Raw genomic sequence first — 18,573 nt, forward strand, 5'->3', positions numbered from 1 at the left:
TAAAACATGTGGGAGGGGCATAAGCCAGACTGAAACCTCAAGTCGTATGGGATGATTGCGCGGTGTCTCATGTTTAATGATGTGGTAGTTACCGCCACTTGTCGCAAGCCGAGAGGGAGAGAATCCTTGAACTGAGACCTTGGTTTATCGCTCCATCAGACCGCTATACACCTAGGTCAAGTGGTCAGACTCAGCACTGTTCAACACTGCATGTACTGCCCCGGGTTTGGAAGAACAATGACAAACTAGAATGACTGCAAGAGGTTCACAGAGGCAAACCTCTGTACAGACAGATTGTCTGATTAGAATAATGGCGCATGACGATCCATTCTTGTGCTACCACAAATACCAGAAAGACTATACAAACAGGCAGCACATGCAATAATAATTAAAATATAAAAGAATCTTTATTCAGCACCACAATCTTAAAATACTTCATACTATAAAAGAAACCTTATGTAGGACTTGTATATGTCCTCACATAAATGTGTGCAAACTGGTCCAAAGTAGGGACAATCATGAAGACCTGGACCCTCTAAATTGAACTAATCCATGCAAAAATCATAACATGACCTCTAATGATAAACATGAAGTAACAATACTATAGGTGTCCAGGATAGTGGGCAAACAAGTTGTTGCCCCACGTGTATCGTCGGAAAAATCTGCTTCTTCAGAGGTGATCCAATAGTGATCCATTCCTTACTGGAAGTCATATACCAGGCCTAGGGTTGGAAACAGTGTCTACACAAACCATGAGAAGGCGTTTGTACAACAATGGGCTATGAGCCAGACATCCAGCTACAGGTGTTCCATTGACCTCACGCCACTGCTCTCAAAGACCATCATGGTGTACAGCAAGACTGGAATGAAGGTCTATCCTTTTCAGCAATGAGTTTTGAATGAATGTTTTTGATATCCAGAGAACGGTCTGCAGACCATAGAAACATAGAAAGTGTCGGCAGATAAGAACCATTTGGCCCATCTAGTCTGCCCAATATACTAAATACTATGGATAGCCCCTGGCCCTATCTTATATGAAGGATGGCCTTATGCCTATCCCATGCATGCTTAAACTCCTCCACTGTATTTGCAGTGGAGGAGTTGGCAACAGGCCTTCACAAGGAAACGTCACACCCTCTTACTCCTGGGATTATGGTGTGGGATGGCCTAATGTACAGTAGCCTGACCCATCTAGTCCTCATTTCAGGAACATTAACTGCTCTGTGTTACATTGATTTGGTCGTAGAACCAGTGATACTGTCATCTCTCCAAAGTGTCCCAGAAGCACGACACCAGTCTGTTCACTGCTCATATTACTGTGAGCAGTCTGCGTGCCCTAAACATGCTATAGCATGGCCTGCAGTGCCTCCGGACTTGTCTCCCATCAAGTACATCTGGGACATCATTGGTCGGCAATTGCAAAGAGAAATGTCAGCAGCAGATCTTGATGATTTATGTGCCCAAGTGCATTCAACATGGCAGAACATTCCTCAGACAACCACTAATAACTTTGACAGCATGCCAAGGCGTCTAAGTGTGTGTATTTCTGCGTGTGGCATTCATATTCGATCCCAAATAAATGATTTTTTTTTTTCTCCATTTTTCGATCATTTGCATATCTGTGATTTCCATAAATCCACAACTTTTCCGTCTTAGTGTTGCAATTTCACTGTTTAAGAGTGTGGATGCATATATGCTGTAGTAACTTTACAATATGGCAGTGCAGTGTACACACATATTATACAGCTGTTAGATGAACAGCTATACATCTAAATCAGCTCATAGCTGACATAGATTTCAACCACCATTTACATCGCCCTTTGGGAAACGGGAATGGTGTAGAAATGCCACTTGCACCTAAATTTAAGTTCATTGGCGTTTAAAACCTGTGGTTTGCAACTTTTTTTTATGCTAGAAAATTGGTGTGGAGGCAGAGTAAGTGATCTCCTATATTGTTGCCTATTCTCACCCAAACTGTTGCCCATTCTCACTTGAATGAGGCTGAACCGCACCAAGATCGATAGCTCAGACGTAAAAAACCCCGGGTAATCAGCGAGAAGGCCGTGGCGCTCACAGGAGTGCTAGGCCTTCTCAAATAGATGATCAATGGGGGTTCTGGGTGTCAGACCCCCACCAATCAGATGCTGATGACCTATCCAGAGGAGATGTCATCAGTTACAAAATAGTCGGATAACCCCTTTAAAGCCACTAACAGACTCATCTGTTGGTGGCTTACCTCCCCTGAGAACAGAATCTGATAGGTTGAAATCCAACAGCCAATCTTTCTACTGTTGGGGAAGAAACACCCTCATACACTGAAATGGTTTTTGGGTGCCATGCTGTATTTGAAGAGGCTTTGAGGTACCCCTACAGTGGAAACCTCCAAAAAGTGACCTCATTTTGGAAAATACACCGCTCAAAAAATGTATACTGGGCATTTTGACCCCACAGGCGGTTTACATAATTTAGAAACACTTGGCTGTGAAAATTTACCCCGAAATCTGTTGCCCATTTTCTCCTGAACATGAAAAAAACCCACTATGTGGCTGCAAATTTCTGTAGGGACTAGCTGTGTTAGGGCTTATTTTTTGCAGAATGAGTTGCCATCATCATTAGATCTATTTTGGGGCACATACAACTTTTTGATCACTTATTTTTCTTTTTGGGAAGCAGGATAAAGATATGCAGCAAACACCGTGCGGGAAAAATGACACGTTATTTTAATTCTGCTGGTCAGTATGATTACAGAGATACCAAGTTTATATATTTGTTATGTTTTACCACTTTTTCGCAAAGCATTTTTGTAGAGAAAAATCTGAAAAATCATGGGTGCTGAGCAAGAAGTTACATTATGTTGCACGGCGCTGGTCGGGAAGGGGTTAAAGAAGACACCCGCTCAGGAGCTAAGTGAGTACCACAGCCTTCGGGTGCCTGCTGTTTTACCCAACCCTGCCAGTGTTCATGATTGGAGACAACTCCGATCACAAATATTTAACCCTTCAGATGCTGTAGTCAACGGTAACCATGGCATCTGAGAGGTCATTTACTGTTCCTAGTGACAGAATGCCCCTTGGCAGCGAGATTGTGGGAGTCATTTGTTTGCTGTGACACCCAGGAGCATTGTGGAGGTTCTGAGGCCTGCCATATTTAAGTTCCTATTCCAGTTTTAGAAGCAACCTCTTGATCACATGTTCAAGTCTCTTACTGGAAAAGTTTTCAAAGGCTTTTAAAAGCTTAATAAAATAAAATGAAAATTAAACATTCAAATCATCCCCTTTTGCACATAAAAATAAATAGTAAAGCAAAAAATATAAATTGGTATTGTGGTATCTGAAAACGAAGAGCTACTAAAATAAAAAGTAGTTATTCCAAACAGTGAATAAAAATGGCCAAATTGCACATTTTTTTATTGCTTCACTTCCCACAAAAACGGAAGAAAAAGTGAACAAAATCTGGAATTACCGCAATCATACAGACCTGCAGAATAAATGTAATGTGGCATTTTCACTGCACATTGAACGCCGTAAAAATTAAAACGCATAAAACAAGGGCGGAATTGCGTTTTATTCCAATTCCAGGAAGGCAGGGAGTAAAAAACGAAGACGAAAAAAGGAAAATTGTTTAGTTTGGGAATTGTATAATTTGGTATAATACATATTTGTAATATGATCTGATGGGTAAACATGATCGGTTTGCCTCTACTTTTTTAACATGTTCAAGGAACTATTTAGACAGAAGACACAATGAGGGACATTTATCAATAATGGCGTATTTTGCACCTGAAAATTCCCTACATCGCAAATTAAAAGTGGTGATTTGTTTCACCTAATTTATCAAAAGCAGCATGCTATTTTTAAAATGTGTCTTTTGTAATTGTAGACTACTAATCCATCATTTTATAAACAAATGCGACATGTTTTATGAAAAACATTAAAATGTGAGATGTAATTGTATTTGCGACAATGCATCTGTGCTCAACTGATTTTGAAAGTGCGACTCCTTTATGGCAGCAGACAGGCGACATTTAATCCCTAAAATTGGGACTTTGAATAAGAGTCGCATTTATCTGATCTGCCGTGCATCTTTTTAACAATTCACACTACCACAGAAGCAAGCTTAATCTAGAACGAAGGCTACTTTCACATCAGCGTTGCGCATCAGTTTTGTCCCCATTCATTGTCAATGGGGACAAAACTGAACGAACTGGAACGGAGTCACCAGAATACATTCCGTTCCTTTTGGCTGTGTTCCCATGCCGGACACAAAATCGCTGCAAGCGAAACTGAAGAAGCCAGATCCAGCACCAAAAACCAAGTAAGTCAATGGTGCCGGATCCAGTTTTTTCATTTTCAATATAAAATACAACCGGATCGGTTCTGAACTGATGCAGCCGGTTGTATTATTATAACGGAAGCGTTTTGCTGTGGTTTTGATATCCAATGCCGGATCTCAAAAAGCCATTATTTTTGGCACATTTTACACCATAATTGTGGCGCAACAAGATTAGTAAATGTCCCCCAAGGATTCAGCTCAACTTTATTGGTATTTACATACCTCAAGAAAATCTTTAGGTGCATACACAGGTCTAAAGAGACTCAAGTCTGGGGAAAAAATACATGCAAAAATTCAATAAACCTGGAAACAGCAAGAAGCATAAATCCCCACAAAAACTGCAGAATAGTCACAGTCACACTTACTAGATGTGTATAATATCAGACTCATCAGTCCGTTTAATATAGAAACTGTTGATAACTATTTGAAATAAGGGAATAACTATTTAGAGTTCTTAAATTACTTTGTTCTGGACCCATAATGGGTTGTGCCATCACTGGATGGTATTTTAATATAATTCAGCATGAAAAACTAGTTACCTTGGTAACTTACTTTCTGCTACAAAAATGTTTCAGTTGTGAGATATTCTCTTTAATTCATTATAATGGTGCCCCCTGGTGTTCAATCTGTAGAGTCACATTAGTGACCAGATGCTGCATATTCTGCCTTGTTTGATTAATGAAAATATTCCCCTTAAGTAATCAATAACAGAAAGTATACTCATTCATTTTGTCCCCACCACTCCCAGCACTGCCACTCCGGTTCTCCTAGCCAGGCTTTTTCCTATTTCCGTATACTCCATATGACCACTGCAGCCAATTACTGACCTCGGTGGTCTCATACCATATACAGCTGAAGCCAGTGATTGGCCTCGGTGTTACCTGGTGTATATGGCCATGTCATAGCTACAGCCAAGAAGAAGACATGGATGCGGCAATGGGGCGGCGGAAGAGGAAACGGGCAAGTATATATTCGTTAATATTTTATGACAATTGCTGGCTTCAGGTGGCATTTTTTTAATAGCTTAACCCCTATAAGTCTCATGCATGTAGAATATTCTTGGCAGATGGTGACTGGGTTGTATGGTGTAAGTGTGATAGATTTGGTTAAAATGAAAAACGGCTATTTACAAAAAGTTGTACCTGGTTCATCGGTCCCCATTTCATTCCACTTGTTGAGCAATTCTTTCTGCTCGTCAGGTGGCCTCTGTAAAGCAAAAAAACAGAACAGAACGTTAGGAGCTGAGCAAAAACAGAGCCCAGACAGAAGGCCTGTCACGGCGAGCTGATGCAGGACAGGATCGTCAAGCACTGATAACTCAGCAAGGAATGGTCTAAATAAAAACTGCACGCACACTAAAGGGCCTTTTATCTATAAATGAAGTAGATATTAGAAATCTCAGTGTTTTCTACAAAATTATCTTTTTTTTCTAGTCTAATCATATAGTATGTCTCATTTTGCAGGCTGGTAGACGGAACTAGATAGACGTGTTTCTTTATTCGGCCTTATATACTATTATGTAACTATTTAAAGGGATTGTCCTATTAATTATTAATTTACTCTTGTGTCTATAGATATTGCTGTTACATACATGTTATGGTGCCACCTGCTATACTTTTGATTCACCTCCTGCTATACTTTTGATTCACCTCCTGCTATACTTTTGATTCACCTCCTGCTATACTTTTGATTCACCTCCTGCTATACTTTTGATTCACCTCCTGCTATACTTTTGATTCACCTCCTGCTATACTTTTGATTCACCTCCTGCTATACTTTTGATTCACCTCCTGCTATACTTTTGATTCACCTCCTGCTATACTTTTGATTCAATGTGTTCAGCATGCTCTGATTCTTATTTGAGGGCTACCAGGTGGTGAGACTGAGCTACTGAGCATGTGTGGCCACTGACATTGGACACAACAGGTGGGCATTCTGAGAAGTAAAGTAGTTAAAACAACATAACAAGCAGGTAACACCAATATCTACACAGGATATGTTTTGTCTGATCTAACAGAATAAGGGGTAGGTTCACACCTCATTTTAACTGATACGCAGGCTGCTCTGTTAAAGAACAGCCTGCCAGAGTTCAATGGATCTGGCCTAGCTGGATACTGCTGTTCACCGCCAGACCCCATTCACTATAATGGGGTGCTAATTTTCAATGGTTTTTTTTTTTGTCCGTCTGAAAGCTGGGATTTCGCTGGAAAGCAGCCGAATCCCATTATAGTCAATAGGGTCCTGCGGTGAATGGCAGTATGACTAGGCCAGATAAGGTGAACTCCGACAGATTGTTCTCTGCTGAACCCACCCTATCAATTTGCATAACTGAATATTTTGCCTATGTGAGCTGGTTATAAAGAATAACAGATGATATAAGACACTAGAGATTGTTTACCACGGTAAAATGCTGTTGGGCACAGTAAACACCCAAAGCGGATTGACAGTACCTTGCATGCAAGAGGAATATTGAGCTCTGTACACATACTGTTCAAGCTCTTCAGGACTCTCTTCTCCCAGCTTGCCTAAAAGAAGGAGAATAAAGACACAATGTAGACTAAACAGTCATCAGTCCTAATCAGTGTTTTTACCTTCATCCATAAAGGGCTGCTGGGGGTTAATATGAGAGGCAATGGGGGCTACTGGGGGTTGATATGAGGCAATGAAGGCTGCTGGGAGCTAATATGAGAGGCAATGGGGCTGCAGGGGGTTGATATGAGACTGCTGGGGGCTGATAAGAGGCATGGGGCTCTTATCTGAGGTCTGATTGAGATTCATTTACATTGGGGTCTGATCTAAAGGTCATGTTTGGGTCTTATTAACATTGGGGGTCTGACTGGGGCTGTTAGCTGAGGTCTGATTAACATTGGGGGTCTGATTGGTGGTCTCACCTGATGTCTAATGAAAAATATTTTTTTGTTATTGTCCTCCTCGTCTTATGGGCCGGTGTGTCTTATAGGGTGAAATATACGGTATTTCGTTGTTTAGACTCGGCTAATATATTATCGTACCTGCCACTAACCAGCTGTAACACAGCAAGTGTGGACCCACTGTATGGATATGGCTACTTCAGAGGGTGTTATTCAAGTGGTCCCCTGGTATTCACCACCATGCAGGAACCTGATCTTCACTGCAGGCTACTACCACAAGGCTGCTACCACTAGTAGTAGTCCTTGTTCAGAAGCTGTTGACCAATGTGGTCAGAGGGAATGTCAAGGTTGAGACATGCAAAATTTGTGCTACACTGTAAAACAGGCAATTGGTTACAACAAGTGCACAGGATCAATACGGTTATCAGGCAGAGGTCAGGCACGGGAGGTCATAACACACGATAATGGCACTACTGCACAGGAACTAGACCAGCAAGGAACACTATTGCTCAGGCAAACTCCTGTAGGGGAAGGTGCCATATATACCCCAAGGAACATTGTCATAGGCTGGGGACAGATTAGTCTGTGGGAGTACTGATCCTTTAAGAGCTTCTGTAACCTAAACTGTGCTGTACTTGGTGTTTTAAAGCTGAGAATCTTTGAAAAAACTTTAAAACAAGACCGGAATGGCAGTGCCAGCTGTGATACAGCCAGAGATAGCACATTTAGAAACCAGAGTTGGGAGTAGGAGCTGCTGTATCTGTATCTCAGCTAAAATTGCAATCGAGGTCTTCTTTGAAGGCCCCTTTACACAGTCCAATATTCAGGCAAATTATCGTTAATGAGTGTTTGTACGAACTCCCGTTAGCAATAATCAGCACTTTGAAGGTACCACCAATTACCTGAAGAACAAGCAAAACACTTGTTCATCGAGTAATAGATCGCTGGTGCAGTCACCTAAATTATCAAGCGATTCTGCATGGGTGCGAGTGATGGCATTAGTAATCCCTCCTCCCCATACTGTGGAGGAGATCGCGGCTTGTAAATGCAGCGGTCACCTCCACTGACATGTCTGTTTTAGTAAAAGAGCATCTTATCTTAGAACACTGCGCTGTATCGTTCCTCTGTTACTACTGCTGAATATATATGAATAAAGTGGTATTCAGGTGTCCCTACATAATCACACAGTGCCCAATGCAGCGTTATATGTGAAGATGCTCCAGAATAGATATTTTATGGGGATAACAAGTATATACTAAACCAGACGTGACAGGGGAGGGGACAGATCCTCCATAAGTTATACTTCAGGGGTCCCGGAAACAGAGAGGTGAGGGGTGCTCATCAAAAGGGTGATAACCCATCTTCAGTGTTTGAGATCCTTCCTTGTAGCCATGTCTATATATCATGTTGCCTCTCAAACCTGAAGCCAGACTCAGGATATGCTGGGTATTGACAAGTTGGAGGATTTAAAATAATAATTACAAGCTTTTCTGGCATAAACTATGTATATACGTGGTCACAGATCTGGCAGCAGGACCCAGCAGACAGGCCCACTATAATCTCTTTGTAAGTAAGCAGAAAATTATTCTTTGGTCAGTCAGTCAGAAAATTGCATTTTCACAGAAAATGATTAATTATTTCTTATATAAGTTTATACATATCCTGTTGGGCTGCTATTTTAACTAAATTATGCTCCACAAATTACTAGGCCCAGACACAATAACATTAAAGGTCACCAAAACATAACTGCTCTGCATGCATCACTGTACAGTACCTCTGGTGCGTTCACTACCTACCTGAGCTCGCCTCATATACGCCAGGGGTTCTTTAATATGTTCAGCAGGTGCTGCTGGATGAGATGGAGCTGGAAGCCTAGAACCCCAAAACATCAAATGTCAAATCCAATGTATTGATCAGAAAGCTAATCACAAGGTGTCCCCCTGCAGGGCGATGTAATCAGTCAGAGAATCCGGCAGCAAGTGATGAATTTCCCTGCAGCGCCTCCACAGGTGAATATAAGAATCACACAGTCCACACAGAAAAATGCATAAACCAGGAGCGGTAAGTGGCGCATTTGCAGTCCATTCATCGATGCCCTCCTTTTAAGGACCTATTCTAGTGGGAGTGAGGCCATGTTCTACCCTCTCCATTCTTCCTTTGTATCAGTTTTAGCCATATGCTTTGTGCTTTACTCATTTCATGTTGATAAGAGGGTGTCAATCCCTCAGATTGTGGTCCTGTGTTCTCATGTGTCCATCTTTGTCCTTGTGTAATAATTTGTTATTTATAAAAATCTCCGGCAAGTCCTGATAAATGTAGAACACCTGCCGCTGACTCCAGATCAGTCATTTGCATGTCAATACTCATTCCCACCTGCTAGGAGTCCGCGAATCGGCTATGGAACTCATACAGAGGACTTCTCCTGGAGTCCTCTCCATTATGTGCACATGCGCAGGAGTCCTCTCAGTGCATTCCATGGCTGGATTGAGGGGCGCTGAATACTCACCCCCATTCCCCCGCTCTGCACCCCCAATCCAGCCATGTAAAGCACTGAGAGGACTCCTGCGCATGTGCACATAATGGAGAGGACTCCAGGAGAAGTCCTCTATATGAGTTCCATAGCCAGTTTGCAGACTTATAGCAGGTGAATAGGGGTGAGTATTGAAATACAAATGACTGATCTGGAGACACGTATTATATACTCTGGCTTGCCGGATGCGACAGATTCCCTTTAAATTTCAAAATCCACCGCATGCTCATTCTTGTGCACAATTGTCTTGGATCTACGACATATGTGGGTTTTGCTGCAGACTCCTATCAAAATCTGCAGCACAACACGGGGAGATTTATCAAACTGGTGTAAAGTAGAACTGGTTTAGTTGACCAATCAGATTCCACCTCATATTTTCCAAAGGAGCTGTCAAAAATGAAAGGTGGAATCTGATTGGTTGCTATGGGCAACTAAGCCAGTTCTACTTTTCACCAGTTTGATAAATCTCCCCCACAGTCGCCACTTCTGGACTTGGCCTTTTAGAAGACCTGGGAATTCTGAAATAAGCACTACATATATTCAGTATATGCACTTTATTCTGAAATCTGGGGATACAGACTCCCTCTCAGTGTTTGGTCAGTTCTGTCATGCATTCGCTTTTGCACTAGCACTTTATAATTGCACTTACCCCACTTTATTCTGAAATCTGGGGATACAGACTCCCTGCATTCGCTTTTGCACTAGCACTTTATAATTGCACTTACCCCACTTTATTGATTTAGCTTTGTTGCACAATTATGCACTTTTAGGGCTCTTTCACACTTGCGTTCTTGTCTTCCGGCATAGAGTTCCGTCGTCGGGGCTCTATGCCGGAAGAATCCTGATCAGGATTATCCTAATGCATTCTGAATGGAGAGAAATCCGTTCAGGATGTCTTCAGTTCCGGAACGGAACGTTTTTTGGCCGGAGCAAAAAGCGCAGCATGCTGCGGTATTTTCTCCGGCCAAAAAATCCGGAACACTTGCCGCAAGGCCGGATCCGGAATTAATGCCCATTGAAAGGCATTGATCCGGATCCGGCCTTAAGCTAAACGTCGTTTCGGCGCATTGCCGGAGCCGACATTTAGCTTTTTCAGAGTGGTTACCATGGCTGCCAAGACGCTAAAGTCCTGGCAGCCATGGTAAAGTGTAGTGGGAGCGGGGGAGCAGTATACTTACCGTCCGTGCGGCTCCCCGGGCGCTCCAGAGTGACGTCAGGGCGCCCCAAGCGCATGGATCATGTGATCACATGGATCACGTCATCCATGTGCATGGGGCGCTCTGACGTCACTCTGGAGCGCCCCGGGAGCCGCACGGACTGTAAGTATACCGCTCCCCCGCTCCCCGCTCCTACTATGGCAACCAGGACTTTAATAGCGTCCTGGGTGCCATAGTAACACTGAACGCATTTGGAAGACGGTTCCGTCTTCAAATGCTTTCAGTACACTTGCGTTTTTCCGGATCCGGCGTGTAATTCCGGCAAGTGGAGTACACGCCGGATCCGGACAACGCAAGTGTGAAAGAGGCCTTAGGCAGCCAAGTACCCATTATTATATTATACTATACACTATATACTGCACAATCGTGGCAAAATCATTTTATTGCTACTTGTTCTCTATGTGGACCATTAATATTATTATTATATACATCCAGGTTATTGTGAAAAGGAATTTAACTTATGTATATGATATATTAGTTTTTATTAAAATAATTCAACCTATTTTGGATTTTTTTTTATTATTTACAACTAAGACCTTTTTGGTGTTAATTATTCTTTTAGACATGTCTGTGCTCCTGATATGTCATTTGTTTTACATAAATACTTGTAATCCGCTAAGAATAACAATGGATTATCTTCGAACGCTGCGCTGTGCTGTACATCTGCTATTCCTCTTGGACAAGTATGAATAAACGGACATCTGCCTGTTACCATTTCCCTTGGAGTAGGTGTGTATCCCTGCACACTCTGACACTACCCAATCAGTGCCCATTTATTCTTACATTTCCACAAGGTATAAAAGGTCATTTTACATGGACCCATAATCAGGTCGATGATCGGGGATGAGCAATTGCATAAGCGCTCATTCCCAATAATTAGCCTGGGTGAAAGGTGCCGGTAATCACCTGATGAACAAGCTCATTCACTGGGTGATCGTGTTGTTCTGCAGGAGATCGTACGGTCTAAACAGCGATCTGCTGCCCAGGAACAATGAATTTCTATGGGAATAAGCGATTGCTGTATCGATTGCTTGTCCCCATATAGCAGAGGTGATTGCAGCTCTCATCTCCCCGATGATTAGGGTACATTCGCACAAACTTAAGCCATCCGTGCCCGCGCTGCGGACTGAAAATCGTGGATCGCAATGCACGGGATTTGGCTGTGAGAGTCCCGTGTTGCTGTGCGGACCCATTCACTTGAATGGGTCCGAGATCCACAATATACGGCAAAAGATAACACATGTCTTATCTTCTGCGGTGCGGAGGCACGGACCAAAAAGCCCACGGAAGCGCTTTCGATCCATGCCTCTGCTGAGGATTGTGAGGATTGCAGAGCCATTCAAGTTAACGCGTCCATGACACGGGAGTCACGCGGCTGGTGCCTGTATATTGAGAAACCGCCGTTTGCGGACAGCCTACGGTCGTGTGAATGGACCCTTAGGTAATTATCTGTAATGTCTGGTTCGTTCCCAATAATTGCCTGATACATTGGTCCATGTAAAAGGCCCTAACAGAGGAACAGCAAAATGCTGAGTACAAAGAAAAAATCCTCCAGAAAAGGAGGGCCGACAGGTTTTCTTTAAACTGTATTACTTTACTATGTATACGTATATATATATTGTCCAATAATGTAAAGATTTGTAAGGTGATACATACACATTAAGCTCACGATACACAGCATTCAGAAGTTTTTTCTCCCAACCTAAAAAAATATAAAAAAAATAAAGAAAAGTGGCTAAGCAATGAGAAATAATTAAATCTCATTCACCAAGTATATATCAGAAACATATTCCATAACCCTGCCTCCAGCCTCTCAATTGATGACCACAATCTTATTTCCCAATTGTATTATTTCGTCTGGATACTGCCGAATATAACCTCACAATGGCATATGGTGCATAAAACTAAAGCGGTAGGCAGGCGCTTCATTGTGTAATGAACACATTGCCACAAACGTCTCCAGCAAATACTCAGCTGCTTGCAGAATTTATACATAAATGCAATTTAAAGGGGTATTCCGGTTATAGCAAGTTATCCCCAGATCAGTGGGAAACCTACCCACTGGGACCCCCACCGATCACAAAAACGAGGGCCCCATACCCTGTGGAGCCCCCCCGAAATGGACAGAGCTGCTATCTCCAGCGCTCTCATAAAAGTGAATGAAGCGGCTGTGCGCTTTTCCAACCAGCCGCTCCATCCATTTTGGGGGGCTCCACAAGGTACGGGACCCAGTTCTGGTGATCTGACAGTTATCTCTTAGGCCCCTCTTTCACACGAGCGAGTATTCCGCACGGGTGCAATGCGTGATGCGAACGTAAAATTTCAATGGGTCTGTGTACATGAGCGTTGGTTTTCACGCATCACTTGTGCGTTGCGTGAAAATCGCAGCAAGTTCTATATTCTGTGATTTTCGCGCAACGCTTGCCCCATAGAAGTGAATGGGGCTGCGTGAAAATCGCATCCGCAAGCAAGTGCGGATGTGATGCGTTTTTCTCTGATGGTTGCTAAGAGATGTTGTTTGTAAACATTCAGTTTTTTTTATTACGCGCGTGAAAAACGCATTAAATCGCATTGCACCAGCGCGATAAAAACTGAATGGGATCGCAGACTAAACTGAATGAACTTGCTTGCGAAATCGCGCATTTTTCACTGAACGCATGCGCAACGCATCCGGACCTAATCCGCTCACGCTCGTCTGCAAGGGGCCTTATCCTATGGATTGGGCATAACTTGTTCTAACCAGAATACGGTACCCCTTAAAGGGAATGTGTCATCACAAAATGACCTATTGTTTAAATCACTCTTTTATGTTAAAAAATTGTTAAAAAATATGTTAATGTTATATTTAACTTTCCACAGAAACCATAAAATCTTGTAGTTTTCGCACTGACCACTAAGCCTAATAATAGGCGCCACTTCTTGGACTGTACAGATCACATTACTGCAGTTACCTGCTTATATGTGATTCTAATCCTGCCTGTAATATCACCTCTGTGTACAGATAAGACAGGATCCACCATTCACAATAGGTGATTGTCAGAGCTTATCTATTCTTCCCTTGTACAATGAGCTCTGCACAGGGCACTGGGCAGGACTAGAAAACTCTCCCATAGAAGTCAATGAGGTCCCCTCCTGACCATTGTGCCTACGGACCATGGGGCTGCCGTAAAGCAATTTTCTTAATCCTTTCTAAATGATGTTAAGAACAGCTCAGGCAAGATGGCCGCCCCCATAATCATGTTCAGCAAATAGAATAAAAAAAATCTGTGATCAAAAAATAAAAACAGATTAGATTAGAAAAAAAGGAGATGTGTTACCATCTGGTTTTAACTGTCAGATACAATTTTTGGGGACACATTTCCTTTAAGTGCAGATGCTCTTTTACAAGTAGAAGTCTTGTGGAACAGCACAGTGACCTACCTGATGCCTTCAAAAAATCTTTGATATCTTCCTTAAGTGTTTCAAGTTTTATATCTGGACTGAACAGACTTCCCTGTAAAATACAAAAAAACATTGAGAGGAAGTGAATGCAGCCTCTCTGATAAACATACCATACATCCAGAACGTGACATCACTATGGTCATCATGTCAGAAGGACACCTGCCCCCTAAACAAGGATGGAGAAGAAGATGCACCATGAACATTTATTAGGAGCTCAAAATAAAAGAACAGATATGTTGCCTACAAAGCTCTATAATCAAAGTGCTGAAGGACTAAATCTTTCAGTGCTCTACCAAAAATTCTTCCACGACAAACACAATTCTGTCAAGAAGTATAATGCATCGTAGAGCTAAAAGATCCTGGAAATCTGGTACAACACTCACCGACCTGAATGGACCTTTGCGTAGTCCAGTTACAGAAATCTCAGAGTAGTGCCAAAAGGGGTCAGAACTCTAGAGTTCTTGTCATTCTGGAAATCAGTGGTGGTCCAAGATCTCAGACTTCATTAACGCCATCTTCCCATATGTATATATGACATATCAGAAGATCATTTTCACTGTATTTGCCCTTTAAGCTTGCCACAGGGATTAGAAAAATATCTCCCACCCAATGTACAGTCTCAAAACAGCAAAAAAGTGATTTACAAGTACAGACTAGAGATCTAAAGATTTCGGAGTAGCAATCCGCGGGGGTCACGGGGCACAGTTTCCTGCCAATGACATCTTCTGGTATGTTATTGATTATTGATAATATAGATCTGCATGCACATACACTGCATAGCAAGCTGCTGAATCTGTCCGACGCCTTGGTCTCCAGCCCGTTTTCCTCCTTGTGAACAGTTTTCTAGGCAGATTTATGATCGAATTGATTGAAAAGTTTAACTTTGATTTGGTCAAAAATCATCTGTAGGGAGTTGCTGTGGTAGCAATCTGCTGGGCGACAGATACTTTGCTTTCCCAGACCATTCCCTTTCTCACACAGCTTATTAGGCTAGGTCTACACGACGACAATAAGTCGCGCAACAGATAGGGCACAACTACGCACCAATGTCGCGCGACAATTTTTATAATGATAGTTTATGGTGTCGCAATGCGACATGCTGCGACTGCAACAGCCATCTCGAATGGATTTTTTGCCATAAACTATCATTATAAAAATTGTCGCGCGACATTGGTGCGACAAATGTAGTCGTGTAGACCTAGCCTTACTGGTCAGGAGAGGACAAAGAGGGACTGCATACCCAAGCCGTCAGGCAGCTAGTCTGACAGATCTGACAGTGTCCAGCACTCTGCAGCTTGCTATATAGTGTATATACAATGCCAGCTGCAGACCCCAAACAAAGGAATCATTTTAATTAGACCCAAATAGAAGAATGTCCTATCTATTAAAAAAACATGCAATTCAATAAAAAAAATAATATGATGCAGTGGTGTCTATAGCAAGATGTTTTCCACCAGAAATATTAGTTCTGACAATGATGTTTTTTTTTGCAGTTATCAGACCCTGATGGATGGGCACTTGGGCTTTATCTGCACAAAGTGAAATGAATAGGGGTTTGTTGTAGTTCTGGCATTGGGTGGTGATATTTCAGGGATAAAGCTGAAGGGGCAGCTATTCTTCACCTAGGGCTGTGGCCCCTATGTTCTAGGCATTGTGGTGGTCCCAGCACTGATGGCATGCCATCAATTTCTCTAGTTGGAAAAGCTCTTTTATATACACCTATTAGCCATAACCGTAAAAGAGGTTTTCCGTTTTGCATCAACATCTTTTAAAATAATCATTTAACACGGTAGCTGTGATTTCGTAATTTACTTATTTTGCCCTTATTGCTCCTATCTTCTGTTCTGGGCTTTGGTCACATGACCATGAAGCTCTTATTTCCTGTGATGTTATGTCCATGGGCGTGTCAAAGCAGTAACAGGGGAGTGTCTATGTACAGTTGTTTTTTTTTATTATTCAACCCCCACTGAAATTGAGTGTTTTGGCCAGTTTGACATTGATTTTGATCATTTCAGTCATCTTGTTTACAATTAAATCAAAGAGGCACTTGTAAGTCAGACAAATATAACATAACATTTATAATGAAATAACCACAAATGTCTTTTCTGTGCTCACATTATTATCAGTTTTATTCAACCCCCAAGTGACATTCAATCTTAGTATTTAGTACAACATCCTTTTCCAGTTATAACAGCTTTTAAACGTGAAGCATAGCTTGACACAAGTGTCTTGCAGCGATCTACAGGTATCTTCGCCCATTCTTCATGGGCAAAAGCCTCCAGTTCAGTCACATTCTTAGGCTTGCGCGCTGCAACTGCTTTCTTTAAGTCCCACCAGAGGTTCTCAATCGGATTTAAGTCTGGTGACTGCGATGGCCACTTCAAAATGTTCCAGCCTTTAATCTGCAACCATGCTCTACTGGACTTGGAGGTATGCTTGGGATCATTGTCCTGTTGAAAGGTACAACGTCTCCAAAGCCTCAGGTTTGTGACGGACTGCATCACATTTTCATCCAATATCTCCTGGTACTGAAGAGAATTCATGGTACCTTGCACACGCTGAAGCTTCCCTGTACCTGTAGAAGCCAAACAGCCCCAAAGCATGATTGACCCCCCCCCCCCCCCCCCCCCGCCATGCTTCACAGTAGGCAAGGTGTTCTTTTCTTCATAGGCCTTGTTCTTCCTCCTCCAAACATAGCGTTGATCCATGGGCCCAAACAGTTCTAATTTTGTTTCATCAGTCCACAGAACACTATCCCAAAACTTTTGTGGTTTGTCCACATGACTTTTGGCATACTGCAGTCGAGTCTTCTTGGGAGTTCTGGCATGGAGGCCTTCATTAGGCAGTGTGCGCCTTATTGTCTGAGCTGAAACTTCAGTACCCACATCTGACAAATCTTTTTTCAGTTCCTCAGCAGTCACACGGGGACTTTTCTCCACTTTGCGCTTCAGGTAGCGCACAGCAGTCGAAGTCAGCATCTTCTTTCTGCCACGACCAGGTAGCGTTTCAACAGTGCCCTTTGCCTTGAATTTGCGAATGATGCTTCCTATGGTGTCTCTTGGTATGTTTAACATCTTCTTATAGCCATTGCCCTTCCTGTGAAGAGAAATCACCTCTTCTCTTTTCTTCCTGGACCATTCTCTTGACTTCACCATGTTTGTAAATGTCAGTAAATGTCTAGAAGGAGCTGAGTATCACAGTCCTTTTAAATCTGCCTAATTGGTGCTTATTATGCTTGATTGCTGCTCCTTGACATCCACAGGTGTTTTCAATACCTGATCGAAAACACTTGAATGGACCTCTGTTCTTAAGAGTGGTAGTCTTTAAGGGGTTGAATAATTGTGTCAATGAAGAAATCACAAAAAAAAATTTAATACTGTATTACAAAAACAATTGATGTCATTTTAGTTGCATTTGGTTCTTTAAAAAGTCCTTGTAAGATTTCATTCTGAACACAATTACAAATGTACACTAAATTCCCTAAAACCCTTTACAGCATTGGGGGTTGAATAATTTGGAACACAACTGTAGCTAGCTGGGTGGGAGGGGCTAGAAACTAACTGGATGCTGTTAGGGGCGGTGCTATAGCACAGAAAGGAGAAATGCATCATGGGTTTGATTGGATGCAGTAACAGGAGGTGCTACATACAGGATGGAAACTGATGGATAATGAGAGTCCAAACCAAAAATGAAAAAGCCTGGGAAAATGTACTTGAGGTAAGGCTACTTTCACACTGGCGTTTTGGCTTTCCGCTTGCGAGATCCGTCATGGGCTCTCACAAGCGGTCCAAAACGGATCAGTTTTGCCCTAATGCATTCTGAATGGGTAAGGATCCGCTCAGAATGCATCAGTTCAGTCTCCATTCCGCTTTGGAGGCGGACACCAAAACCCTGCTTGCAGCATTTTGATGTCTGTCTGACGAAACTGAGCCAAACGGATCCGTCTTGGCTATGTTAAAGATGATACAAACGGATCCGTTCTGAACGAGTGCAGACGGTTGTATTATCCGTCTGTACAGATCCATGTTGGATCCGCACCAAACGCCAGTGTGAAAGTAGCCTAAGCACCTAGATGATCATATCTGTTAAAAAACAAGAATCCCAGAAAAACCCCTAAAACCAGCTGCGTAACATTGTGTAAATCAGTGTTTCCCACCTCCAGTCCTCAGGGCCCACCTGCCGC

General features: G+C 42.4%; 1 protein-coding gene across 1 annotated transcript in view; it reads right to left on the reverse strand.

The window, feature by feature from the left end:
* Positions 1-18,573, reverse strand: part of TBC1D19 (TBC1 domain family member 19) — a 197,616-nt gene that overhangs the window by 145,091 nt on the left and 33,952 nt on the right. The window contains exons 2-7 of the mRNA XM_040419011.1: positions 14,370-14,442; positions 12,606-12,651; positions 8,999-9,074; positions 6,783-6,857; positions 5,475-5,538; positions 4,555-4,601 (exon numbers count right to left, since the gene is read on the reverse strand). Of these exons, the coding sequence (XP_040274945.1) occupies positions 4,555-4,601; positions 5,475-5,538; positions 6,783-6,857; positions 8,999-9,074; positions 12,606-12,651; positions 14,370-14,442 (381 nt within the window). The remainder of the gene's footprint in view (positions 1-4,554; positions 4,602-5,474; positions 5,539-6,782; positions 6,858-8,998; positions 9,075-12,605; positions 12,652-14,369; positions 14,443-18,573) is intronic.

Source organism: Bufo bufo, chromosome 2, assembly GCF_905171765.1.
Source record: "Bufo bufo chromosome 2, aBufBuf1.1, whole genome shotgun sequence".
In the NCBI taxonomy this organism is placed as follows: domain Eukaryota; kingdom Metazoa; phylum Chordata; class Amphibia; order Anura; family Bufonidae; genus Bufo; species Bufo bufo.